The 23,920-nt window shown below is 46.1% G+C and overlaps 1 protein-coding gene across 1 annotated transcript; it reads left to right on the top strand.

Annotated features, from left to right (window-relative positions):
• The first annotated feature begins 2,011 nt into the window (after window positions 1-2,011).
• On the top strand, window positions 2,012-23,276 carry LOC103643502 (uncharacterized). The gene is made up of 13 exons (XM_008666682.4): window positions 2,012-2,460; window positions 3,342-3,513; window positions 3,582-3,799; window positions 5,711-5,774; window positions 6,408-6,480; window positions 17,844-17,921; window positions 18,119-18,276; window positions 19,587-19,755; window positions 20,293-20,752; window positions 20,880-21,266; window positions 22,042-22,245; window positions 22,470-22,603; window positions 22,731-23,276. Exons 1-13 carry the CDS (start codon window positions 2,086-2,088, stop codon window positions 22,906-22,908), a joined length of 2,670 nt encoding a protein of 889 aa, XP_008664904.1. The 5' UTR covers window positions 2,012-2,085; the 3' UTR covers window positions 22,909-23,276.
• Window positions 23,277-23,920: the final 644 nt, after the last annotated feature.

Raw genomic sequence — 23,920 nt, 5'->3', positions numbered from 1 at the left:
GGAGAGATGGTACGGGAGGAAGACGAAGTTGGCCATCAGGGAGGGAGGATGGGGAGTCGATTGTCGGGGAGGGATGGCGTTCGGAGGACGATGAATCCAACCAACGAGGAGGGAAGGGTAACCAAGATGACTGCTGCTATGGGGAGCTAGGCAGACAAGTCTTAGATGGGCGAAAGTTGCCTAAGGGCTTGTTCGGTTATACCCCAATCCATATGGATTGAGGGGGATTGAGGGGGTTTCAATCCCTAGTAAGTCAAAATCCCCTCCAATCCGTATCAATCCCCTCCAATCCATATGGATTGAAAATAACCGAACAAGCCCTAAGGGGGTGAATATGCAAAATCTAAAATTCTAACTCAAATAACACAGTATTATCCGAATATTCTCACCTAAATTATTAGAACAAGAATAATATAGCCAATATAAAATCCTAGATAAATACTTCCTAAGTTGCTAGCAAAACTTAGGTGGAATAAAGGCTAGCAACAATACAAAAAATAAAGGTCAAAAGATAAGTAAACCAAGTATTGACATAGAAGGGAAAGACAAACACAAATAGGGAAGGAGAATGCACAAGAGACACACAATTTATTTAGTGAAATTTGGTTCCACAAAGAACCCTATGTCTCCATTGAGGGGTTCAGAAAGAACGGGGTCACTTTGAATCCTTTTCTCACTCAAGTGATCACTAAGATCGAACTTGAGTCCTTTCTTTTCCTAAATGGTGAGAACAACTCTCTCACAAAGGCACTCCACTAAAGTCGAAGGCTTTTGATCGCTTTTACAAACTTGGGAGCACCAACTCCACCCACTTTGATCACGAGAATTCTCCCCTTTCTCATAATCACAACACAACTCAAGTGCTCTAGCAATTATCTTGCTATTCTAGCTCTCAAAATATGTCTATACTAAGCACAAAACTCAATTTGGGGCACTTGGATAGCTTGGATGGTAGGAGATGATCCCTTCAATTGTATATGATGTTTCTTAGCTTATGGATGGAGCTTGTATAGTTTGGATGGTATATATAGGCCCCCACTCAATTATAGTTGTTTGAACCCCACTCATTTTTTTGCGTATTGAACTAAACATGTCTGTTGGTGCACAAAACAGGTCCAGTGCCGTCTTAGAGATAACAATTGGGTAAAGATGTCAGGCCATCATTCTGTCAGAGTTCATCTTACATGTACGATGCTCCACCGGACATATCGCGTGAGATAGTCGTTGAAAGCCTTCTCGTAGCCAACCGTTGAGCACTCCGATGCCTTATGTCCAACTTGATCCAAAATACAGACTCTTTGGGTGTAGTGTCCGATGTGCCATTCGGTGCAACACCAGACACGTCAGGTGTCCTATATCTGACTTAGCCCATTTTTGCAACCTCCCTGAGTTTCGTATCGGGTGTTGAATCCAATACGCCTATGTTCGATCTCAAAGTCCAAATTTAGCCTTTGTGCAAGCCATATCCGGTGTGCCATTTGGTGTTCTCTGGTTATTGTGAGTTGTTTCTTCGAGTTCCTTTATTTGGGCTTGCATTGTATTATGTCTTCTACTTTTGCATGTCCTAGACAAAACTTCAATAAGCACCTTAAAGTCCTTTAAACTCTTTGGCCTTAAGTTGATTTTCTAAATTGCTTTGCATATTTGTCCAAGTGTATGCTACATCTTTTGACCTCTATAATCAACTAGTTAGCAAAGTTATTAGTCTAAATGATTACATTGGTCATTGGTTATTAAACACCAAAACCAATATTGAAATGGTCCGAGATCTATTTCTCTTTCAATGGATAGTATGGAAGATGGCTAACGAGTGCCCGACTTGGAGAACGGTAGTCAATTTAATTTTAGATAAAACAGAAGATTAAAGTTTTAACGATAGAAATTAACAGAATGATATACTCCTTATTACGGAACGGATGGTAATTGTTGTTGGTATTTTTTAAAGGTGGTACAGTATTTTTCAGACTACCTGAACTTCAGCAGGTGCAGTGCAGGTAGGGAACCAATTTTCCCAACTTCAGAAACACCGAGCCTTATCCAAAGCCCTTCCCTTCACTGTCCCGCTAAACCCCGGCCACGACCACGATGGCCACCCCCTCCACCTCCGCTCCGTCGCCGTCGCCGTCCTCCGCCTTCCCACTCACCACCACCACACGCTTCCCCCGCTCATGCTCCTGCCCCGTGCGAGCCTCCGCGCTCGCCGAGCGGCGGCGCACGCGGCGGCGCCGGGCGCCCGATGGTGGGGGCGCCGGTGGGGACCGCTCGGCGGCCGCCGGGGCGGTGGAGAAGGGCCTGCGCCTGGTCTTCCTCGAGCAGCTCGCGGAGCGCGCGAGGGCTGCCGACGCCACGGGCGTGGCCGACACCATCTACGACATGGTCGCCGCGGGGCTTTCGCCCGGGCCGCGCTCCTTCCACGGCCTCGTCGCCGCGCATGTCCTCGCTGGCAACGCTGAAGGCGCCGTAAGTTGATCCTCCTCTTTATTTCGTTTCCACTGGACTACCGCACGCGTAGGGAAGCTCCTGTGCGGTGTTTCATTAAACACTCGTATCCATTTCGGATTTTCGGGTGCCTAACTGCCTGTGCTAGGTAGAAAAATCGTCATTGCCGCATTGGTCAGTGCCTGGGGATTGTTGGCTGGTGTTATTTTACTGAATATTTCTGTGACGGCCTGGCATTCCAGAGTTGCAATGTTGCTAGCCCTGTCTTCTACAGCCTAGAGAGCTGTAGACCGTGATTGTTGTACATCAGAGCAGTAATTTGTTATTTGATCCTGGGTCTGATGTATCATTAATTATATGATGCAGTATGGTCATGTATATGCAAGTATTTGTTATGTTATGTAGTCTCATCTTACTAGATATAATAAGGCTAGTTAGTGGCGATACAAGCCAAGCTTTTAGTCTGAAATAGTTTGTAGTTACTTGTTAGAGGTATTCATCTGCCTATCAAGTGGCTGAACATGGGTGATATATGGGAGATCTAGCAGACTAGCACTGCATTTTTCTTTTGTCATTTTTTCTTACTGCATCCTCTGATTCTTGTTCACTTAGTATTTTTTTTTCTTTAGTTTATCTATGGCGGGGCGGCTCCATATTTAAAAGAAACAAATATACATAAGTTGATTCCTTAGCCCTAAGTTTATTTTAAGCTGGAGCTATACTTCCGTGCTGTAGTTCTGTAGCTGGTATATTGGTATCGATTATCCACTTAGGCAGGATCTTTCCTGAACTTCTCTTGCATAATTGATAGTTGTAGTTTTAAAAAGTAAATATGGACATATTTATTGTAAAAATGAAACTCAATGCATTGGTCTAACAACAATTTAAATTTCTGAATGCAGATGCAATCTCTTAGAAGGGAACTCAGTTCTGGTGTGCGCCCTCTACATGAAACTTTTGTGGCTCTGGTCCGTGTTTTTGCCAAGAAGGGTCTTTCTACCAGGGGCATGGAGATCCTTGCTGCCATGGAGAGATATAAGTATGATATTCGCAAGGCCTGGCTAATTCTTGTAGGTATGAAACCTGATTTGTGTTGCATATTTGCTATATTGGAAATATCATAGTAGTCTTCATTGAAACAGAGGAACTAGTGAAGAATCATTATCTCGAGGATGCCAATACGGTATTTCTGAAAGGGGCAAAAGGCGGTCTACGAGGAACTGATGATATTTATGATCTTCTGATTGAAGAAGATTGCAAAGCTGGAGATCACTCCAATGCTTTGACAGTTGCTTACCAAATGGAGGCTTATGGAAGAATGGCAACCACATTCCATTTTAATTGCCTTCTCAGCGTGCAGGTTAGCCTGCATTTTTTTCTTGAATACGCAGGAGAGCTGTGTATCATTGCATTAAGAAGAAAATTGCAACAGAAGCCACACCCACACACAAATCACTTTTAGTTGCATTCGTGTCCATTTCATAAAAACCTGACACTTATAAGCCAACTACCTCGCAACTACCTTCCAGATGTGCTCATCCGTTGGCTGGCAAATTTTATATGTGCATCCATGGATAATTGCACTTTAAGGCTGTAAAACTTCTTTATTACTGCCTTTGTTTCACTGTCCACTTGATCTAATAGACAATTCCACAGGAGGCAAATTATGCCAATACCTAGAACAAAGAAATATACCCTATTCCATCATATAATGAGAAGATTATGATTTGGTTATGGAAAGCACATCTTGGAGCTGATACAGCATATGAATGTCTGCTAATTTCCGATGCTTTGATCTTTTTATATATCAATTCTACTATAGGTGGCTGTCAGTTTATGTACTTCCTCTGATCCGAAATATATGTTCATTTAGGACTGTCCAAAGTCAAACTTTATAGTTTTGACCATAAATTTCCAAAAGAAATATATAAATTGACAACATATTGATGTTACTAGATTCAACATTATTCTCAATTTCTCATAAACCTTCTATCATAAAATGATTCTACAGATATTGCTAGTCAAAATAACGTATTGGAAACTGTCCTAATGTCCTAGTGGATTTATATTTGGGATCAGAGGAAGTAGCTAGCTATTTAGGCTTCAAGGGCTTTGTGTTGAACTGCCACTCTGCCAGGTAGTGTGTGATATTTTCATTATAACCACTTCTACCCATGGTTATGAAAAAGTCGCTTAAGCGCCAAAACGCTGCTAGGTGCCTGAAGCGCTGGAACGTTTTACGAAAAAAACTTGAAGCGCTAGTTTTAGGAGCTAAAGCGCTAGTTTTAGGAGCTAAAGCGCTAGTTTTAGGCGTTTAAGCGCTATGGGCCGTGAAAAGTGACGTTTTAGGACTTTAGGGAGGTCCAGCTCTAGCCCAGCCCACGAGAAAATCATCGTGCACACTAAAACAAGCCTGTTGGCCGTTAGGCGTCATCCGCCATCTGCCCGCCGCCTCTGCGCCCCTGCGCCTGTCATCCGCCGTGGCAAGGAAGGGAGATTGAGATGATAGTTAATAATATTGATAATTTGGATGATGGTTACTGAGAGATCATAGTTGGAAGGGAGATTGGGATTGGGAGTGACACTTGTGTCATTGTGGTTGTGGGCATGTCATTTTAGTTGATTGTGTGCTTGTGGCTGTCACATGTCATTTTAGTTGATTGTGTGCTTGTGATTGTGGACATGTCATCTTAGAACTTGTTATTATGGGAGGTTGGTATTTCCCTTGATATTATTATGTGAACTTATGCTATATTGATATTTTTCCATGTTGTTTAAAAAGACATTTTAAAGCTCGCTTAAACGTTTTAAAGTCAAAAAGTATGAGTGCTTCAACGTTTTGTCGCTTTAATAACCATGCTTCTACCTCAAGCATATTCTGTTCTGGACTTATTAACTATTTGCATGTTACTTTATGGAGCAGAATTTTCTGCATTCATGAGTCCCGTTTTATCACATGATGGTTGTAGCATGATATGCAGCTTTTTTTGATTTTTTTCTTTCTTATATATGCTATACCATATCGAGATAGCAAATTTTACTAAGTGAAACCCTGTAATGATCCGGACCTAAATCCTGCTGATATCAGCTTATTAAGCAACCTTTGAACACTGGATTAGCAAAGTTTGAAACTAGGAACACTTTAGATAAGATATGTTAAGCTGCAGAACCTTACATACATGGTTTGTTGAATTAGCATTAAGGTTCGGTTTTTGGATATATCAATAACAATACCGTAATCCTTGTTTTAAATAAAAGCTCTTTTTGTCAGGCTACTTGTGGAATTCCTGAAGTTGCCTTTGCAACATTTGAAAACATGGAATATGGAGGTGAAGGTATGACCATCATTTAAACCAATTTTATGATACGGTCTTCTGTCATTTTTATTAGATGTGCTGGTTTGTTAATTAGATAATGATTTCACATGCATATACTGATACTTGGAAGTGTGGTAGCCACCGTCCTTTTTGTGCTTATGCAGTTTTACTACCGGGTGTTGCATGTGTGAACCCAAGTTGTGTTCATGGTTATGTGGTACTAGTAGTTTCATTGGATAGATGTTCTGTTCTGTTTTGCTTTGAGCATGGTTTGTGTAAAACTAGCTGGTGTCTCAGAAGCCCTTTCATAGTGAGGCTATTGAATGCTGCCACCTTCATATTTTGCTAACATAGTAAAATGAAGACAGCACATGTTCTTTTAGGATTTTTGAACATATTACAAAATAGTTCCGACAGGGAGAAAATAGTAATGCTTTCTTGGGGTGTTTGCCTGTTTGAGTGTGACCATTTTGCATTCTGTTTTTTCTAATGACATTGCCCTTTGCCATCAGTTTTGATGTATCTCAGGAGCGCTGAAACAGTACTTTATGCTTCTCTTATTAGAAAGAAAAGTATCTGGCTGAATTATGTACTGTTGTTCGTTGTTGGTACTTTGCTAAATAGATACTGCGTTTCCCCCTTCTCTTTCAGATTACATGAAACCTGATACAGAGTCTTATAACTGGGTTATACAAGCATTTACTAGAGCTACGTCCTATGACAGGTATACTTAATATTTACTTCCATATATAAGTATATAAATACATATAGCTCTGCCATATTTGCTTGCTTCATTCTGTTCTTCCTTTTTACCTAGCTCTCTAGTCAACACAATCATGCATGCATGTCTATTTGTTAGAATCGAATCTCTTTCTTGGTCCCAAATAATGTGTAAAACAAACATATAGATAATTATAGCACAAAATGATTCATGCAGGCAAAACTCTACAATATGTAATGTTACTTCTTGTTTCCCTTCTATATCATAAGACAATAAGTGGTAGGATTAGGATCTGGTGGGTTGATAGGATTAGGGTTCCTACCAGGGATGCTACGGAGATTGTAGGTACGAGGCGTAGAGGGGCGCTGTTGAGTTCGGCGCAGGGGCACCATGGCTGCTAGTGATGGGCAGGGCGCGAGCAAGAGAAGAGAGAAGAGAGAGAGCTTGCGCCATGCTCCCTGGGGAAGCGGGCTAGAAAATAATCTTCTGCTTGATCTCATAGAATAGTGTTTACAAGTATTTATTCTCCCTCCTAATCCTTATCTAGATCTAAGAGATCAAATCTGAGATCCCCTCTTGTCTAACTACTCTTATCTCCTTAATCTTCTAATCCTTATCTAACTAATCTTATCACCTCAATCCTTGTCCTTGTTGGCCGCCTAGGTTGCTGACCTGCGCCTATAGTGGCATTCGGTCATAACATCTCTCCCCGACTACGCAAATAGTCCGTCCTCGAGTTGGAAGTCAGGGTAGAGGCCCTGAAAGTCGTCGAGCACCTCCCATGTAGCTTCCTCCGGAGATAGGCCCTGCCATTGTACGAGGACGTGCCAGACATCGCGGTGCAGTCGCGATCGCAAGGCCTTAGCCGGCGTTGGTAGTAGGCGTCCATCATGTACTTGTGGTAGCGGCACAGGGTCAGCAGGCGACTCCCCCTTGTGGCGCTTCAACAGTCTGACGTGGAAGATGTCGTGGAGGTGGGTGACTGCTGACAACTGCAGTCGATAGGCGACCTGGCCAATGCATTCTAGAACGCGGAAAAGGCCGACGTAGCTTGGGCCAAGCTTCTCCTTCGTGCGCGAGGACATGAGTTGCTTCGGTCGGTGCAGCAGGCGCAACCAGACCCAATCTCCCTCCTGTAGCTCCAAGTCCTGGTGCGCGGCGTCGTAGTACTTTTTGGAGAGTTGCTGGGCCTGGAGGAGGCGTTGGCGGACTTCGGCCAAGATCTCATCGTGACTATGAAGAAGTGCGTCCCCCGTCTCCGTGCGCGTCGTCCCTGGCTTGTAGGGCAGCATAGGCGGCGATGGCCGCCCGTAGACCACCTCAAATGGAGTGGCGCGTAGGGCCGTATGGAAGAAAGTATTGTAGCAGTACTCCGCCGACGGTAACCAATTGACCCATGCTCGCGGTCGATCACCTATCACACATCGCAGATACATGGCAATCACTTTATTAACCACTTCGGACTGTCCGTCTGTCTGTGGATGGAATGTTGTGCTCATGCACAATTTTATTCCCGCCATCTAGAAGAGGTCACACTATATGTGCCCGGTGAACATAGGGTCCCTGCCGCTGACGATGGAGGAGGGGAACCCATGCAACCGGACAATACCGTTGAAGAAGGCGCGCACGACAGATGCTGCCGTGTAGGGGTGGCCGAGTGCGATGAAATGTGCGTACTTGGAGAAGCGGTCGACCACCGTGAGAACGACAGACTTTCCTCCCACCTTGGGCAGCCCCTCGATGAAGTCAAGTGAGATATCCGTCCAGACCTGGGACGACACCTCAAGGGGCTGCAGCAGGCCTGCCGGCCATAGCGTCTCTGTCTTGTTTAGCTGGCACGTGGGGCAGGAATGCACCCAATCCTGGACCAGCGCACGATCGCCCGGAATGAACTCCGAGCGGACCCGATGGAGTCTTTTGTACGCCCTCGTGTCCGGCTGCGTGGTCCAGGCGTAGCGCCTGGGAACGTAAGTCCCCGTGGTCAGGGATGTAGATCTAGGGGCCGTGGAGTAGTAGTCCGTCCTCCACGCGCCACGAGTCAGCCAACTCGCTCGTTTACAAGCGCTGGAGGTGGTGCTGGGTGTCGGTGGCCTCCTGCGTGGCACATCGTATGTCGTCGAGGAAGGTGAACGAGGGGCCTGAAAGAGCTAAGGCAGCAACCGCAGCGCCTCTCGCTACCGCTTGTGTGTACTCGGTGTTGCGATGGGAGAGCACATCTGCCACCGTGTTCAGCCATTCAGGCCGGTATTCAACCTCGAAGTCGAAGCCGAACAACTTGTTGATCCACTGGTGCTGCGGCATGGTGGAGAGGCGCTAATCCAACAGGAACTTGAGGCTATAGTGGTCGGTCCGTACAATGAAATGGCGTCCCTAGAGGTATGGGCGCCAATGTCGTACTACCTGAACCATCCCGATGAGCTCTCGCTCGTACGCGACCAGCTTGAGGTGGCGTGCTGCAAACGGTCGACTAAAGAACGCGAGGGGTCCCCCGCCTTGATGAAGGACCGCGCCGAACCGCACGCCTGAGGCGTCGCACTCAACCATGAAGGGATTGTCGAAGTCTGGCATTTGGAAGACCGGTCCCGTCGTCAGGGCGCGCTTGAGCGCCTGGAATGCTGCCTCAATCTCGTTGTCCCAAGCGAACGCGTCTCGTCGCAAGAGACGCGTGAGCGGGGCGGCGATGACACCGAAGTCGTGGATGAACTTTCGGTAGTACCTCGCATGGCCCAAGCACCCGCGGAGGCCCTGGGCAGACCGCGGTGTCGGCCAGGAGGCGACTGCTGCGACCTTGTCGGCGTCCATGGCAACACCGCTCGTCAAGATGACGTGGCCAAGGTAGGCCACAGACGAGGCTCCAAACGAGCACTTGGAGCGCTTGAGATGGAGCCGGTGTGAGCGGCGAGCATGTAGGACGACTCTGATGTGCTGCAGGTGCTCAGCCCAGGTGGCACTGTAGATGAGAATATCATCGAAAACACCAACACGAACCTGCGAAGGTATGGACAGAGCACGTCATTCATCAAGGCCTGGAATGTCGTCGGGGCGTTGGAAAGGTCGAAGCATCACCAGGAACTCGTAGTGGCCGTGGTGCGTGCGAAATGTCGTCTTGTCGATGTCGTTGGGTTGCATCCACACCTGGTGGTACCCCAAGCACAAGTCGAACTTGGTGAAGAAGCGAGCCTCGTGAAGCTCGTCCGACAGCTTGTCCAGCACCAGAATGGTGTACTTGTCCTAGCGTTTAGAGCGCGATAGTTGATGCGGAAATGCCAGGATCCGTCCGTCTTGCACACCAGGAGCACCGGGGCGGAAAATGGCGACGTGCTGGACCGGATGATGCCCTGTGTGAGCATGGTCGCGCATTATCACTCCAGCTCGTCCTTCTGGAGTTGTGGATATCGGTACGGTCGGATGGCGACTGGCGCGGTACCGGGCAGCAGGTGGATGCGGTGGTCGTAGGGCCGCGCCAGTGGCAGTTCCCGCAGCTTCAGGAACACATCCTGGAGTTGTTGTAGGAGGGTGTCCAGCAGCGGCTGCTCTGTGGTTGTGGTAGTAGTGTGCGCGGCCACCCTGGGTAGGCGGTCGCGGTGAAGGTCCAGGTCCTCTCAGAGGACCGGGTGACCGGCCCTGGTGAAAGACATACTCATGGCAGAGAAGTCCTAGAGGATGGGGTCCAACGTCTTCATGAACTCAACGCCGAGGATGAGGTTGAATGCCCCCAATGCGATGCCGTAGCAGCTGATGGAGAATGTTTCCTGACCAATCTTAAGGGCCACGTTCCGGGCCATACCTTGGCACAGAACGCGGCCCCCGTTGGCCACCTACACACGTAGCGACGGCCGTGGGTCGGTGGCGAGCTGTAGGTCGCAGAGTACGTCTGTGTTGATGAAGTTCGTCGTGGAGCCCGAGTCGAGTAAGGTCACGTAGCAGCAGCCCTAGAACCCTAAACCCTAAACCCGTGCATGGGCTAGGAGCATGGCGTCCTCGGTGCGAACCCTGGTGATGGCGTGGAGGGAGACCGTCGGTGTTGTGGTGAGGGTTGATGTCGCGTCCGGGTTGGCCACGTGCTGGTCTGCGTCCTCCGTGGCGACGTCTCTTGTGGCATCGTCGTCGACGACGTAATCTGCCAACTCCAGGTAGGAGAGTTGTTGGTAGACATGGCCGTGGACGTAGGGCTCGTCACAGTTGTAGCACAACCCTTGGCGTCGATGCTCCATTTTTTCGGCTGGGGTGAGACGGCGAAACTGGCGCGTCGGTGGAGTGGAACCTGTTGTCCCCGCGGATCCCGTTAGTGGGGCTCCCGACGTGGAACATGATGGCCCTAGAAGTGGTGGTCGTGACACGCTCCGATCGCCACGTGCTGAAGGAGCCGCCCCGGAGGCGGTTGCCCGACGTTTAAACGCCCGTGTGTTGCGAATCCTGCTGCGATGCGCAGGACGGGGAGGCGTACACCACGAAGGGTGAGTTAGTAGGGTGGATTGAGTGGTGGAGCGCAGGGAATAGGGCACGCAGCGTGGTGGCTGAGGAACACGATCACCAGGGCGCGTGGGGGTCGCCACTGTGATCAAGCAGCCGCCCATGCAGGTGCGATTTCTTTTGATAAAAAACCCTATTACAATCTGAGGCACCCTTATAGCTCCGGGGCCTAACAACTTAGGAGATTATTAAGGAGATAAGCTCTAGGGAACAACTTAGGAGATTATTAAGGAGATAAGCTCCAGGGAGGATAAGCCTCCTAAAACTTCTCTAACACCCAGCCGCCATCTAACAAATGGCTGGGCCTAATTATTCTGGCGCCTGGCATATTGCCGGCCCACAAAAGAGTCTATAACACTTCCCCCCTCCTCGACAAAGAGCTCGTCCGCGAGCGCGAATGTTGGATGCTGCTGTTTGAATTCTTCCACCTGTTCCCATGAAGTATCTGCATCTGAACGCCCAATCCATTTGACCAACACTTCCCAGACTCCTCTGTTGAGTCTGGCCCTTAGAACCTTTTCTGGCGCTGGGATAACACGCCCATGTAGAAGAGGTGGCAGTGGAACCAACTGGGATGGGGCTGGTCCCTCAAATTTCTTTAGGAGAGAGACGTGAAACACATCATGAATTCTTGCATTTGGTGGTAACTGAAGCTTGTATGAAACAGCCCCTATCCTCTGAATGACTTGATATGGACCAATGAATTTGGGCCCCAATTTGGATGGTGCAGCTGAGGTGACGCCCACAGCAGTCCTTTGTTGCAATCGTAGCCATACCCAATCACCAATGTTGAATTCCACCTCCCGACGCCGTTTATCCTGATAACTCTTCATAGTTACTTGGGCTTGCACTAGTCGGTCCTTGATTTCAGCAAGAAATTCATCCCTGTCTTGCAACTGGGAGTCAATCGCAGCCACCTTTGAGTCCCCTGCTTGATAGGAGACCATTGGAGGAGGCTCCCGTCCGTAGACAACTTTGAATGGAGAACATTTCAGTGCCGATTGATATGATGAATTATAGCAAAATTCTGCCCATGGTAACCATTTCAGCCATGATTTAGGACGGTCCCCAGCTAGACAGCGCAGATACATGGTGATTATTCTGTTAACAACTTCTGACTGACCATCGGTTTGTGGGTGGAATGCTGAGCTCATTTGTAATTTCACTCCAACCATGGTAAATAGTTCAGTCCAGAACTGGCTAGTGAAAATTGTGTCCCGATCACTGACTATCGAGCATGGCAGACCATGAAGTTTGACAATTTCGTCAAAGAAGGCCTTTGCCACTGATGCTGCTGAATATGGATGGCCTAAAGTAATAAAATGACCATACTTAGAGAACCGATCCACCACTGTTAGAACTACTGACTTGCCACCAACCTTTGGAAATCCTTCAATAAAGTCCATTGATATATCAGCCCACACCATAGAGGGAATTGGCAAGGGTTGAAGTAGGCCGGCTGGGTGAAGATGCTGAGTCTTATGTTGTTGGCAAACTGCACAGCTGCGCACAAACTCCCTAACACGTTGGAGAGCTTTAGAATTGTAAAATGATGTGCGCCACCTATGGGCTGTCTTCTGCACGCCTTCATGACCAGACTCATGTGCTTGGGCCAGAAGTTGAGGCCACAAAGTGGATGCATCCGGGATGAATACCTTGCCTTTGAACCGTAGTAAGCCATCTGCCATTGTCCAGTCAGGACTTGCTTTTCCCTCTGCCAGCTGAGCGCGGACTGCAGCCACTTGAGGGTCCGAGTCAGCCTCCGTTTGCAAAGTAGAGAAGAGATCAAAGGAAGGGGAAGAAAGGGTATACACAGTTCCTGTATCTTCCTCTCGGCGAGACAATGCATCTGCTGCGCCATTCAACTTGCCGGGCCTGTATTCCACTGTTATATCATACCCAAACAGTTTGCTGACCCAAGTATGCTGAGGGATTGTTGACAGCCGCTGATCGAGCAAGAATTTTAAACTATAGTGGTCAGTGCGGACTGTAAAGGGTCGGCCCTAGACATATGGCCGCCAGTGTCGAACTGCCTTTACCAATCCAATCAACTCTCGCTCATATGCTGGCAATTTTTGGTGATGAAGGGACACCGGCCTGCTGAAGAAGGCTATGGCACCATCGCCTTGGTGCAGGACTGCTCCAAATCCAGAGCCGGAGGCATCACAGTCAATGAAAAACCTTTTGTCGAAATCCGGTAACTGGAGAAGTGGTGCTGTCAGCAAGGCTTGTTTGAGTTGACAGAAAGCCTCGGCTGTTTCCTCTGTCCAGTGGAATGCATCTCTTTTCAGAAGGGCTGTAAGAGGAGCTGCCACTGACCCATATCCTGCTATAAACTTGCGGTAATACCCTGTGAGTCCTAGGAAACTGCGGAGTGCTCGGATGGTCCTCGGTATGGGCCATGATTCAACTGCGTCCACCTTGGAAGGGTCCATGGCGACCCCCTGCGCAGAGACAATGTGTCCAAGGTAAGTGACTGCAGATTTACCAAATGAGCACTTGGACTTCTTAAGAACAAGGTTGTTGTCTCGCAGTAATTGGAATACTTGCTTCACATGTTGTAAGTGTTCTGTCCAAGACGAGCTATATATCAGAATGTCATCAAAGAATACCAGGGTGAACTTTCGGATGAAAGGCTTCAGTATATCATTCATCAGAGCTTGGAATGTGGATGGCGCATTAGTCAGGCCGAACGGCATGACTAGAAATTCAAAGTGACCACAATGTGTACGGAAGGCTGTTTTGTGGATGTCATCCGGGTGCATCCTGACTTGATGATAACCACTCCGGAGATCCAGCTTTGTGAAGAAACTTGCACCTCGGAGTTCATCAAGTAGCTCGTCCACCACCGGAATTGGAAATTTGTCCTTGATTGTTTTTGCATTTAATTCACGGTAATCAATGCAAAACCTCCATGTTTTATCTGCCTTCTTGACCAATAATACAGGTGACGAGAATGCTGATGTGCACTCTCGAATGATTCCTTGTGCCAACATCTGATCACACTGACGCTCAATCTCGTCTTTAAGCAGTTGAGGGTATCGGTAGGGTCGTACAACCACTGGTTCTGTACCAGCCAGCAACCGTATGTGATGGTCTTGGCGATGTGATGGTGGCAGTCCCTGAGGGTCCTGAAACAAATCAGAGAAAGAGGACAACAGTTCTTCCATACAATCCCTGTTCTTGTCCATGGATGCAAATCCCAACACTGAGTCCCCAACCCCTGTCAATTGTACCAACCTTTCCTTCCTCCAGAATGCCATTGTGTGTGTGTGTCAAAGTTGCAGACCACCGGTCCTAGAGATCGCAGCCACTGCACTCCTAATACGAGATCGAAACCATCAAGAGGCAAGGAATAACATGTTGTGGTGAATTTCTCCTGCCCGATGGTGAGGGTTGCTGTGATTTGACCCTTGCTTGAAATGTGTTCTCCATTGACAACTTTTACCGATAGGCCTGGCTGGGACAGCACTTGCAATCCGAGACGTGCCACTGCAGCTTCACTGAGGAATGTGTGAGTGGATCCTGAATCCACTAGTGCAGTTAAATTGATGCCGTTGATTGTGACTGGGAGCCTGAGAGTATCTGTGACGCCTATCCCAGTCATGGCCTGAAGAGAAATTCCCAAGTCGACTGGTAATGGAGGTTCTGTGGTTGTATCCTCTTCTTCCAATTCAAGCAAGAATATACCACGGCCTGAACACTTGTGTTCTGGTGAATATTTTTCCTTACAGTGGTAGCATTCTCCACTGGCGCGTTTGGCGGCTAACTCATCTGGAGATAGGCGCCTAAAAGTGGTCTGTTGGCCGTAGTTGCTGCCGGTCGTGCCATTGTTGGTGCTGCAGGTTTGGAGGGTACTTCCAGAGCTGCTGTGGACTGTCCAGTGGAGCTGCCCGTGTGCATCAAACGTCGTTCATACACCCTGGCCAGATGCATAGCACGCTGCAGCGTCTCTGGAGTTTGTAATTCCACATCAGTTCGGAGAGGTTCGCCTAAGCCTGCTGTGTACATGTTAGACTGTTGCCAACGAGACATGTCGTCACAACGGCACAGCAGGGTTAAGAATTGGCGCGAATACTCTTCCACGGTGCCTGTGCGCTTCAGTTCTTTTAAATCAGCCATGCCATTGAACCTGAGTGGTGGCCCGAAGCGCATCTAGATGAACTCAATGAAGCGTGTCCAAGTCAGCACGCCGCCTAGATCGCGCTCCAAGGCATAGAACCATTCCGCAGCCACACCTTCCAAGTGAAGCGATGCTTGCCAGACCCTCTCGTCTTGATGAACTCCCATGCCGCGAAAATATGTATCACATTTGTTCAACCATGGCAAGGGATCAGAATCACCATCATAATGGGGAAAAGAAAAATTGGGCCTGCGTGGTCCTCCTTCGTCGTGGTGATCACGGTGTCCACCAAGAATGCCCCGGCGACCACTTCCATATCCACCGTCGCTGTCCCCAGATGCAGTTTGCCCTGCACCAACATGGCTCTCGAGTGCAGGACCTGTAGGCAGGGTCATCGAGGGCAGAGGCTGTCCCCGCGGCGAGCCCGTCTGGGTGGGGGGGGGTTCCTGCTCCAGGAGAGTGATACGCTGCGCATGAGTGTCCAGCCGGTGATTCATGGTGGCGAGTTGCCCCAGAATGCGATCAAGCTTCTCGGAGTCCGTCATCTTCCCAGTCTCGTCGTCGCTGCCGGACATTGATGTCGATGCAGCGGCTGAATCTAATACCAAATTGCTGCGAATCCTGCTGCGATGCGCAGGACGGGGAGGCGTACACCACGAAGGGTGAGTTAGTAGGGTGGATTGAGTGGTGGAGCGCAGGGAATAGGGCACGCAGCGTGGCGGCTGAGGAACACGATCACCAGGACGCGTGGGGGTCGCCACTGTGATCAAGCAGCCGCCCACGCAGGTGCGATTTCTTTTGATAAAAAACCCTATTACAATCTGAGGCACCCTTATAGCTCCGGGGCCTAACAACTTAGGAGATTATTAAGGAGATAAGCTCTAGGGAACAACTTAGGAGATTATTAAGGAGATAAGCTCCAGGGAGGATAAGCCTCCTAAAACTTCTCTAACACCCAGCCGCCATCTAACAAATGGCTGGGCCTAATTATTCTGGCGCCTGGCATATTGCCGGCCCACAAAAGAGTCTATAACACCGTGCTAGGTGCATGGCCGTTTGGAGGTCCTGTGGATCGTATAGCTCAACGTCGACCCTTATGTGATCCGGAAGCCCCTCACAAAGAGCTTCGTCTTCTGGGACGCCGAGAGGTTGTGTGCATGACACAATACTTCGTTGAATCGTCCGGCGTAGTCGTGCACCGTGGATGTGAACGGCAACCGGGCGAGCTCAAATAGCTTGGTCTCGCGAACTGCTGGCCCAAAACACAGAGTGTACTAGTGTAGAGCTCACAGAAGTGCCCCACCCTGGCATGCCCTCATCTTGCTTGAGGGCGTAGTACCAGGTCTGTGCGGCCCCAGTGAGGTGGTACGACGCCAACCAAGTCTGATCTAAGGCCCGCGTACGTTGGCCGCGGAAGAACTGCTCGCATTGGTTGATCCAATTTAGTGGGTCGACGGTGCCGTTGTAAGTCGGGAAGTCGACCTTGTAGAAGCGGAGGGCTAGTCCCTATGGGGTCGGCATGGTCTCAGGTGACATGGCTATCGCGTATGGAAGCCGACCACCTTGCGGTGGGCCATAGAAACTCCGACCCTCGACACTGCCGAAGGGTGCGTCCTGGCCGTACGCTGGTGGATGATGCTCCGGAGATGTGGCTGCTGGTCCAGTGGCGTCAGTGATGTCGTCATTGTATACTGTGTTGTTCCCATTGGAGCCAGCACATATGATGGGATTGGGGATGGCGATGCTCTGGCATCGGCAGCAGGTGAAGGGGGATGCACAACGTGGTGGTGGATGGAAGGCCGTAAAGTGGCAGAGGTGGAGAGGGTGGTGGTTGGGTTGTGAGCGGTGGTGGCTGTGTGATTCTGGGCACCGTTAGGAAGGCCTGCATGGCCGCCATGGATCGGGATAGCTCGTGGACTGCAGCGGCCACATATTCCTGCGTGAGAGGCGGTGCGGAGGATGGTGGAGGTGTCATCGTCGCGGCGGCAATCGTCCCGGGTACGATGGAGGCCGATGGTGGTGGGTGGGTGGGTGGTGGATGGAGGATCGCTGGACATCTCCGATACCAGGTTGGTAGGATTAGGATCTGGTGGGTTGATAGGATTAGGGTTCCTACCAGGGATGCTATGGAGGTTGTAGGTATGAGGCGTAGAGGGGCGCTGTTGAGTCCGGCGCAGGGGCGCCGTGGCTGCTGGTGATGGGCAGGTCACGAGCAAGAGAAGAGAGAGAGGTTGCGCACTGCTCCCTGGGAAGCAGGCTAGAAAATAATCACCTACTTGATCTCATAGAATAGTGTTTACAAGTATTTATTCTCCCTCCTAATCCTTATCTAGATCTAAGAGATCAAATCTGAGATCCCCTCTTATCTAACTATTCTTATCTCCTTAATCTTCTAATCCTTATCTAACTAATCTTATCACCTCAATCCTTATCCTTGCTGGCCGCCTAGGCCGCTGACCTGCGCCTATTGTGGCGTCCCGCGTCAGGTCATAACAGTAGGCCCTGCCGTACAAAAATATACTTATTATATAATCTTTTCGGCAGTGTTTTTCTCATATGAGTGTTCTTTCAGAATCAAATATGACAATAGAGCAAAGAAGTCATTCTTTTTTTTTTTTAAAAAAAAGCTTCCCTTACCAGCTTGTGTTTCATCAGACAACTTCATATCAGCTTGTTACATTTGACTCTGTATTTGAGTTCTAATGTGGTTAGTGATTACAACTTACAAGCATTACTCTTTCTTATATTCTATGATGCGTTTGGTATTCAGGGCAGCGGATGTCGCAGAATTACTCGGGATGATGGTGGAAGATCACAAACGCATTCAACCTAATGCAAGAACTTATGCGTAAGAACATTACCTATTAGCATACGGCAGTGTTTACTATTCTAGTCCCATGTGGAAGCAAATATACAATGTGCTGCAGCTCCACATGTCTTATGAATGCCAATTGTCACATACTATTCTGTGCCGGCTCTAATTTTTCTTGTAACTCTTGTTTTTCTTTCAAAAGTAATGAACTGATGATCAGGTATTGTTTTCAGGTTGTTAGTGGAATGCTTTACAAAGTACTGTATGGTTAATGAATCAATCAGGCATTTTCGTGCTTTACAAAGAATCCCTGGAGGAACAGAAGTCCTTTACAATGAAGGAAATTGTGGTGACCCACTTTCTCTCTATCTACGATCATTGTGCCTCGATGGTGAGTTTTCGCTCTTCTATGCATCAGATAAGAGTGGCAAAGTTACTGATTGTGTTGACTATTGAGTTATTTGGTTACGAGTAATGATCCTCGTGGTGGACAATGTCTAGGGTTTGTTTGGTAGAGCTCTGAGCTCCTAGAGTGATTCCAATGAGAGCCCTGCCAAATGGCAGTTGTAGAGAGTGATTTTTTGGGGTGGTCCCTTGAAATGAACTAAGATGATGGAAGCTTAAAAAACCAGATTCTTATTTACATCCTCCATGGAGTTTATCCTAGAGAATTAATCACTTTTTGGCCGCAATATCGCTTTGATCCACAATATCAGGGGGAAGGTCTACTAAAGAGGCCTTTGGCCCGATACAAGGACCTGGCATTGTTTTATCGACTTGCTACAAAGAAAGATTTCCCCCCTTATATTCTTCAACCTAAGGATTTGTTATCTTGACATTTCAAAGGTTCTGCTTTAGGTCTTGTTCGGTTATTCTAATTCCATGTTGATTGGAGACTTGGAGTGTATTGGAATGGATTGGGATGTATCTTGACTTGTGGTGGATTTAAACCGACTCAATACCACCCAATCCACATGGATTAATGGTGAAACGAACAAACCCTTATGGAGAAATATGATATGAATCAGCTTTCTAGATCTGTAATTTACTAGAATAATAATCCCCCTTTTAGAATAGTAAAAGTGGTCCCTACAAAATAGCTGTAGTAATTAGAATAAGTCCAAATTACTCCTCCCCAAGTTTGGCCTTACAGATAACCCCCTAAACTAACATTTGGTTTAATGCACTCCCTCCAACCGTTTCAGTTGATTGAGTTTAGAGTTTACATCGTAAATAGATTTTTCTTTGTTGATTCTCCATGTACAAATTGTGTTTTAGTTTTAGATTTTGTGGGTTGACAGAGGGCACATATTTTGTGTTGGAAAAATATATTATAAATTTTTCATCGTTGTGTTTTGTACGATATTGTATCTCTAGTGTTAATTTATTATTAAATTTCCTAAGCTATCAAAATAGTGGCTAAAAATGAGATATATTTTAATAACATAACTTATGATGTTCTCTATCACCTCACAAAATTTGATATTAAAACTCAACTTATACATGGAGAAACAAGAATACAAATCCTGTTAAGGGATAAACTAGACCAACTGAAATAGTTGGAGGAAGAAAATTTAACCAAATGTTAGTTTCAACGGGAGTAATTTGGACCTTTTCCTTTTAATTACGTCATTGGGTTTGTTTCCCTTTGTGAAGTTCTTTAGTACTTCCCTGAGCAGGTAACTTAATTTTTATAACCAGGAAGGCCTGTTGAGTTGCTTGAGGCTTTAGAAGCAATGGCTAATGATAACCAAAGTATTGCACCTCGAGCAATGATCTTAAACAGAAAATATCGCACATTGGTGAGCTCCTGGATAGAACCATTACAAGAAGAAGCTGATGTTGGTTTTGAAATTGATTATGTGGCCAGGTATGAGTCTGAAGTTTAAGATTGTTACCTCAAGCATATCAGCTATTGCTCACATGACATGTTATTTTCCTTCTAGTGATGAAATGGCACATATTTTTTTAATGTTTGTTGAGGCGTAGTGCAAAACTTGCCTCACCCTGTAACATGTGATACTTATGCACGATGTTCCTTTTGAGCTAGTATAAAGGGAAAACAAACATGGAGAGAGAAGTGCACAGTTGCATAACCTATGCATGTGCAGAGTCTTGTTCATGTTAGTTACTTTGTTGGTACCACCTTTCCCACCATGCTGTCTTCCATGTCTCTGGTACTTCTAACAACAATTATCTCAGGCGTAAATGTTGATTCAGGGTGCCAATTGAGTAAGAACACAATTCGATTGAATAACATTTTTAAGATTAGTTTTTGCTGCCAACATTGACAATCTCATATGGCTGTAAATAGTCGGAGATCTGAATATATGAAGTTGCTTTATAATTCCTTTTGCATTGCATACTTGAAATGGCTCTTCAGCTCATGCTGGCTTTGCATTTGCAGATATATTGAAGAAGGAGGTCTTACAGGAGAGCGCAAACGTTGGGTGCCTCGCAGAGGAAAAACTCCTTTGGATCCAGATGAATTTGGATTTGCCTATTCAAATCCGATAGAAACATCCTTTAAACAGCGATGCTTTGAGGAATTGAAGTTATATCATCGAAAACTCCTAATTACGTTGAGAAATGAAGGCCCTGGTATTTTGGGTGATGTCTCTGAAGAAGATGTACGCAGAGTTATTGAAAGGCTAAAAAAGTTAGTTGTAGGGCCAAAGAAAAATGTTGTTAAGCCCAAGGCGGCAAGCAAAATGGTAGTATCTGAACTGAAAACTGAGCTTGAAGCTCAAGGATTACCTACTGATGGAACTAGACAAGTGCTTTACCAGAGAGTTCAAAAGGCTAGGAGAATCAATCGCTCACGTGGTGTACCACTTTGGGTTCCTCCTGTAGAAGACGAGGAAGAGGTATGCAATGTGACAATGTTTATTTTGATATTTTTCTATTGTCACGCTATGCGATAGTGTCACTACCACTTGCAATATTTTCCTTTTCAAATTTGATATATAGATGGTAAGAATGGCTTTCTGATAGGTTGATGAAGATTTAGATGAGCTGATCTCACGAATCAAGCCAGAAGATGGGAACACGGAGTTCTGGAAACGCCGTTTTCTGGGAGAAACTCGAAACTATCTTTGTGAAGAAGATAGTAAAGAAGACGGTCAAGATTTAGATGATGAATTGGAAGATGATGATGACAACGATGATGATGAGGATGACGATGAATCTGTAAAAGAAGCAGAAGAAGATGAGATAGATGATGAAGAGGTTGTTGAGCAAACAGAAAATCAAGTTGGTGATGACACTAAAGATAAACCAGCAAAAGAACCCAACCATCATCTTCAAATGATAGGGGTACAGTTATTGAAGGATATAGAGAGGACACCTGTTTCTTCAAAGAAATTAAAGCGGATGCCAGAGGTATGGAATTAATGCTTCAGCATGTGCAATTTTTGTTTATCTTGATCATTCATCATGGGAAATTATTATTGTTTGTTCTCTTTTGTTTGCTATTGATTTGAGACATCCATTCGTCTCAACGGTGCATTCCATGTTGACAATTATTACTTAAATCGGTCATCTGGAATATGGACAGTGTTAGCAGAAACAACATAAAAAATAAAGTAGATCAACCAACAAATCACAGAGCACGACACACAGATTTACGTGGAAAACCCTTCAATGCGAAGGGAAAAACCACGAGCACCAGCCAGGTGAAACCTTCACTATATGTGGAGTGTTCACGGAGTGTTTACAGAACGCCTGTCCATAGACGGCTGCTTACAAGAGGAGTAAAAAAAGACGACGCCCAGCAAACCCTAATTAGGGTCACTAATATATACCGCGGGGAGCTCCGCCCCCCGCACCCCCTGGCGTGCAGGGCTGCAGGCCAATGGGCCAGGCAACAGATCTCCGCTCCGCTCGCCAACACGACCTCCATATGCAAAATTAGGATCACAAAACTCAACAGAAAAGGATGCATGTATATATCCTCAGTAGGTTTTAATTCAAAATGTCTTATGAAGATATGCTCTCGGAACATGCAGGCTGTGATAAGAACTCCTAAATGTGGACTGCATTGGCCTTTTTGTTTTAAATGTTAGTTTATGCTATGTTTGTTGCATTTATTGGTAGAGCTGGTTTTTTCAGTACCCGTTATAGATTTTGAGGCATTTTTTCTGGCTGACTCTTGTAGATTGATGATGATGAAGACTGGTTTCCTGAAGATCCAATTGAAGCCTTTAAGGTTATGCGGGAGGAGAGGATGTTCGATGTATCAGACATGTATACTACTGCAGATGCCTGGGGATGGACGTGGGAAAGAGAAATAAAGAACAAGATGCCACGTAAGTGGTCACAAGAATGGGAGGTTGAGTTGGCTATCAAGATAATGCACAAGGTATTGGTAGCTCTATAACCACTGCAGGTTCTGTTGGATGGACTTAAGATTCTTCCATACTTCAATCACCTTCAAATTAAACAAATACATTTTTTTTCAATCACCTTCAAGTTGAATAAATACATTGTTTTTGTCGTTGTTTTTCTATCATTGCAATGGTGTTCTGGGTTACACCTAAACTATTTGTTGTTGGAACTTTCAATCACTGCTGCATCGAATTTCAGGTAATAGAACTGGGTGGTACTCCGACAATTGGTGATTGTGCCATTATATTGCGAGCTGCTATGAGAGCACCACTCCCATCTGCTTTTATACCAATATTGCAAACAACACACAGTCTAGGTTATAAGTTTGGAAGGTAAGATTTTGATTTATTTTTCTTCTTATTATGTTCGCTATAATTTTCGGTTTCGGTTTTGGTTTCGCTAAGACGATGCTGTTGTCGAGTAGCATGGCTAATGCATTTTTCTTTGTACTTTATTCAGCCCACTGTATGACGAAGTAGTCCTATTGTGCCTTGATCTGGAAGAAATTGACGCAGCCATTGCAGTAGTTGCGGAAATGGAGACTTGTGGGGTTAAGGTGCCAGATGAAACCTTGGACAAGGTGCTTGCGTCCAAACGGTCTGGAAATTCTGCCCTCCCACCACCTACGGAGGAGTAATCAATTTGGACATGCGAGACTTCTGCTGCTCGTGCTTGACGTGACACCAGAAAATCACAAGCAATGCATATGTTTGGAGCTTCTCCTGGAAAAGAACATGCTGTATGATAGTTTGTCGGTGCTGTGTCCAACGATAGAGGAGATATGAAGTTGTTAGTATGATACCTGGCATGGTATATTTGATTAGTCCGTTGAATTTTTGTATGGATGGTGAAGCATGAGAAAAGGTCGAGTTTTTTTTTATAACTGGTGGAATGGTGTGGGTGCGTTGTCTTAGGGTGCTTTGGGTTTGGCTTCTGGGAGTTGCTTTTGCTTCAAAAAGTCAAAAGCTGATTAAAGTGATAGAAACAAGAACTTTCGGATTTTAACTTTTTGCTTTTTAAAATGGTCAAAACAGTTGTTTAGAGACATAGATAACAAGTAGAATTTCAAGTAGAATTTCTACTTGTTTGAATCAAATAATTTAAAGTTTTTTATATAGTTTACAACACAACGCAGTTTAACCAAATACATCCTTAATCACTTCTGCTAAAATACCACGTCTGCTTTAAGATCTAGATTCTGTCAGAGAGTTAAGACTTTTCTAGTTGTATTTTAATCCAGAAAATTGATATGAAATAACTAGTGTGGATCTAATATGCTCACTATGAATATAGTAGATATAAGTATTAGGGCCTGTTTGGTTTGTAGCTAAGTATGTCATACTTTGCCTAAGGTTAGTCGTTCGAATTTAAGAACCAACCTTAGACAGAAAAGTTAGACAAAGTGTGACAATTTATGCAGCGAACCAAACAGACTCTTATATTGCTAGTTAATGTAGTCGTCCAAGTTGGTGCAGTGAAGATCAAGCAATCCTGTCAAATAAACTTCCAAAAAATGTGACTGCTTGTTTCTTAGAGCATTTCCAAAAGTTTAGATATAATCCTAGCCAAATTTAGAGTTTTATGAGGAATCTAAAAAATAGATAACTTTCTAAACAATAGGATAAACCAACAAACTATGTAAATCTTGC

Source organism: Zea mays, chromosome 1, assembly GCF_902167145.1.
Source record: "Zea mays cultivar B73 chromosome 1, Zm-B73-REFERENCE-NAM-5.0, whole genome shotgun sequence".
In the NCBI taxonomy this organism is placed as follows: domain Eukaryota; kingdom Viridiplantae; phylum Streptophyta; class Magnoliopsida; order Poales; family Poaceae; genus Zea; species Zea mays.
This window is presented reverse-complemented; position numbering and strand designations above follow the sequence as displayed.

Bases quoted from the DNA above. Each gene is read 5' to 3' on its own strand.
- LOC103643502 (XM_008666682.4), top strand. From the start codon at position 2,086: ATGGCCACCCCCTCCACCTCCGCTCCGTCGCCGTCGCCGTCCTCCGCC. The intron at 18,277-19,586 runs GTGAGTTTTCGC...TTTTATAACCAG, and splicing joins ACGATCATTGTGCCTCGATG to GAAGGCCTGTTGAGTTGCTT. The intron at 22,246-22,469 runs GTATTGGTAGCT...ATCGAATTTCAG, and splicing joins CTATCAAGATAATGCACAAG to GTAATAGAACTGGGTGGTAC.